General features: G+C 37.6%; 1 protein-coding gene across 1 annotated transcript; it reads left to right on the top strand.

Annotated features, from left to right (window-relative positions):
* Positions 1-409: 409 nt before the first annotated feature.
* On the top strand, positions 410-3,124 carry LOC104882718 (laccase-15-like). The gene is made up of 6 exons (XM_059734558.1): positions 410-511; positions 748-899; positions 1,159-1,403; positions 1,496-1,624; positions 1,939-2,889; positions 2,981-3,124. The coding sequence occupies exons 1-6, from the start codon at positions 410-412 to the stop codon at positions 3,109-3,111; spliced, it is 1,710 nt and encodes a 569-aa protein (XP_059590541.1). The 3' UTR covers positions 3,112-3,124.
* Positions 3,125-3,385: the final 261 nt, after the last annotated feature.

Genomic DNA, 3,385 nt, shown 5'->3' with positions numbered 1-3,385 from the left:
TAATTCTTAAAAGGAGTTGTCTATGAAAAACAGTTTATACGCGAGGCCAAAATAACGTGTGAAAGAATATTTTAAATTTATTCTAAAATAACGTGGAAGTAACCTGTAAGAATTTTTCACAATTGTTAGCTTTCTTCACGCATTTGGTTTATTTTAATTTGGTAATTGATCAAATATCATTATTGTATATAGTGGTCCTGCTCATTGAAGTGGTCAAAGAACATTAAAAGCCAATACACATTCAAATCACTTTCTCTTATATTGAAACGTGGAGAGGAAGAATGGAATCCCGACAAAATTATCATGACTATATAATGAATCATATATATGAAAGAAACACATCAAAAGGAGTAAGAAAATTGAAGGAGTTCTGTTTAGGAAAAGAGAGGAGGCTTTTATTCCAAAGAAGATGTGGCTGATCATGAAGGTTTTCCTCTTACAAATTTTAGTGTTTCAACTTTTTGGTGGTGGCATCCATTGCCAAGCTTCAACCCGTCGGCATACTTTTGTGGTAAATACTATATATGATTCTGGCCTTAACGTCACCTTCTGATTATAATATTTAGGGAGCAGTATGACTCTCATTTTCCACATTACGACCCTTTACTCTGGTGTCGTTGAGTCGTTCATGCATGCTATCAATTTTTAAGTGGTTATACACTTGCATGAATGGATTGATGCAACTATTCATGCATGTAATATTTATTTTGGGATGAGGTTGCCTGGTTAACTTTTAATTGGTTGCAGGTGAGGGAAGCTTCATATACAAGGCTTTGTAGCACCAAGAAAATGTTAACAGTAAATGGACAATTTCCGGGACCAACTATATATGCTATGAAAGGAGAGACGATCATTGTCGACGTTTATAACAGGGGAAAAGAAAATGTCACCATTCACTGGTAGGTCTTGAGCGTGTCTCGGAGAAAGAGCGTCGACAACATGCCTACATGGCATACATTCTTTTATTTCTAAGAGGGGGTTGCAATATATTGCTTTGCAAATAAAGTCAAATTTAAAACAATACTTTAGGGTTATTTGCTTTAGTTCCATTGAAATATAGTAGATGCCGCTTGTTACTATGATAATATGTTGCTACATGCCATCTTTTGTTAGTTAAAAAGTAAGTACTAGTTTTAACCTATAGTTATTGTTTTGTAGGCATGGGGTGAACATGCCTAGATATCCATGGACAGATGGTCCCGAGTATATCACACAATGCCCAATTCAGCCTGGGTCAAAGTTTAGTCAGAAGATCATCCTTTCCTCTGAGGAAGGCACTTTATGGTGGCATGCTCACAGTGACTGGACCCGAGCCACCGTTCATGGAGCTATAATCGTCTATCCTAAGAATGGAACCAAGTATCCTTTTCACAAACCTAATGCAGAAGTTCTCATCATATTAGGTATAAGTGTTGTTACTTTTAAATGTTAATTTACATATTATGAATTAATCAGCATAGCAAAATCTAAAATTATTGGAATTGTTGAAATGCAGGACAATGGTGGAAGATTGATGTGAATGCAATTCGAGATAAAGGGCTTGCAAACGGAGCTGATGCCAACGCCTCTGATTCTTTATTGATAAATGGACAACCCGGTGATCTACTTCCATGCTCAAAATCAAGTACAAATTAAGTTTAACTTCCCATTTTAAAATTGTACACAATTTCATTTTCTTGTATGTTGACCATAGTACTATTTCTTATTAACATCAACATATCTAAAGCTTAATGCTAAGAAAGAGGAATATAGTTATGAGAATGGTAGAGCCATGATTTAACACATGAGAAAAGGCTAGTCCAAATATAATTTTGAAATATGGAGCCAAATTTACACCCCTAATCAATCAATCACTTCATAATTGGTGGATCCTCATGGAAACTTTTTCTTTTTCTTTTGGTTAGTCATAAGTATACAACTTTCCCTTTCTAATTACAGGCACATTCAAGCTAACAGTGGATCATGAAAAGACCTATCTACTTCGCATAATCAATGCTGCCTTGCATGAGCCTCTCTTCTTCTCCATTGCCAAGCATAAAATGACAGTGGTTGGAACAGATGGTAGCTACACGAAACCATTGACACAAGATTATATCACAATATTTCCTGGCCAAACCTTCGATGTCTTACTAGAAGCTAACCAACGCCCGGATCACTATTACATGGCGGCTAAAACTTATTCCGATGCCCCGACAGGTCGTAATATTTTTGATAACACAACCACCACAGCTATTATACAGTACAGGGGATACTACACTCCATCTTCACCTCCCTTCTTGCCTCATTTACCTGCATTCAATGACACAATTGCATCGCTTCAAGTCATGGCCACCCTCCGAAGCTTAGCAGATGTGGAACATCCTTGCAATGTCCCATTGAGCACGAGCACTAAACTGATTTACACTCTTTCTATAAACTCGTACCCATGCGTCAATGATTCATGTTCAGGGGCCAATGGGACGCGGTCTGCCGCAAGTATAAACAACATAAGCTTCCATACCCCTACAGTTGACATACTGGAAGCTTACTATTATAACATCAATGGTGTATATGGAGATAAATTTCCTAGCGTTCCACCAGTGGTGTTTGATTTTACAGCATATTATCTTCCATTACTCTATCAGTTGCCGAGCGCCGGAACAGAAGTAAGGGTGCTTGAGTATAACTCCACAGTGGAGATTGTTTTGCAAGGGACAAACTTGGTTGCAGGGGTAACCCACCCCATGCATCTCCATGGACACAGTTTCTATGTTGTTGGATGGGGATTTGGGAATTTCGATGAAAATAGGGATCCTTTGCACTACAATCTGGTGGATCCTCCCCATCAGAATACCATCTCTGTTCCTAAGAATGGTTGGGTTGCAATCAGATTCGAGGCATCCAACCCTGGTATGTTGCAAGCACTCATGTCCTCTATGAAAAAAAAAAACCCTTGAAACTGCCAACATAGGTGTAATGTTGTGTATTTTCTGTATTGCAGGAGTGTGGTTCATGCACTGCCATGTAGAACGCCATCTGACTTGGGGCATGGAAACTGTGTTCATAGTGAAAAATGGTAAACACCCAGAAGCTCAAATGTTGCCTCCTCCATCCGACATGCCACCATGTTGAAGCTGCAAAGAAATAACATGCCAAAGATTTCATTGAATATTCGTATTATTCAGCTTTCATGATTTATTTTCTATTCAATAAATACAATGCTAAGATGCCTCCCAATGCCATGTCCACAATAGATATATCTTGATTTGACAACTTTTGGCCATTCCAATTTCTTTAGACATGATAAAATATCATGTTGTATTAGAAAAGTTTGAAATAGCATAGTTTAAAATTATCTTGATTTGACAATTTTTTACTTCTCCATATTTTATTCCCATTCATAGAA

Source organism: Vitis vinifera, chromosome 18, assembly GCF_030704535.1.
Source record: "Vitis vinifera cultivar Pinot Noir 40024 chromosome 18, ASM3070453v1".
Classification (NCBI taxonomy): Eukaryota; Viridiplantae; Streptophyta; class Magnoliopsida; order Vitales; family Vitaceae; genus Vitis; species Vitis vinifera.
The sequence above is the reverse complement of the archived record's forward strand: the minus strand, read 5'-3'. Positions and strand labels throughout refer to the sequence as shown.

Excerpts from the sequence above, each read along its gene's own strand:
- LOC104882718 (XM_059734558.1), top strand. The coding sequence starts at position 410 with ATGTGGCTGATCATGAAGGTTTTCCTCTTACAAATTTTAGTGTTTCAA. Across the intron at positions 1,625-1,938 it reads ACTTCCATGCTCAAAATCAA|GCACATTCAAGCTAACAGTG; the intron begins GTACAAATTAAG and ends TTCTAATTACAG. Across the intron at positions 2,890-2,980 it reads ATTCGAGGCATCCAACCCTG|GAGTGTGGTTCATGCACTGC; the intron begins GTATGTTGCAAG and ends TCTGTATTGCAG.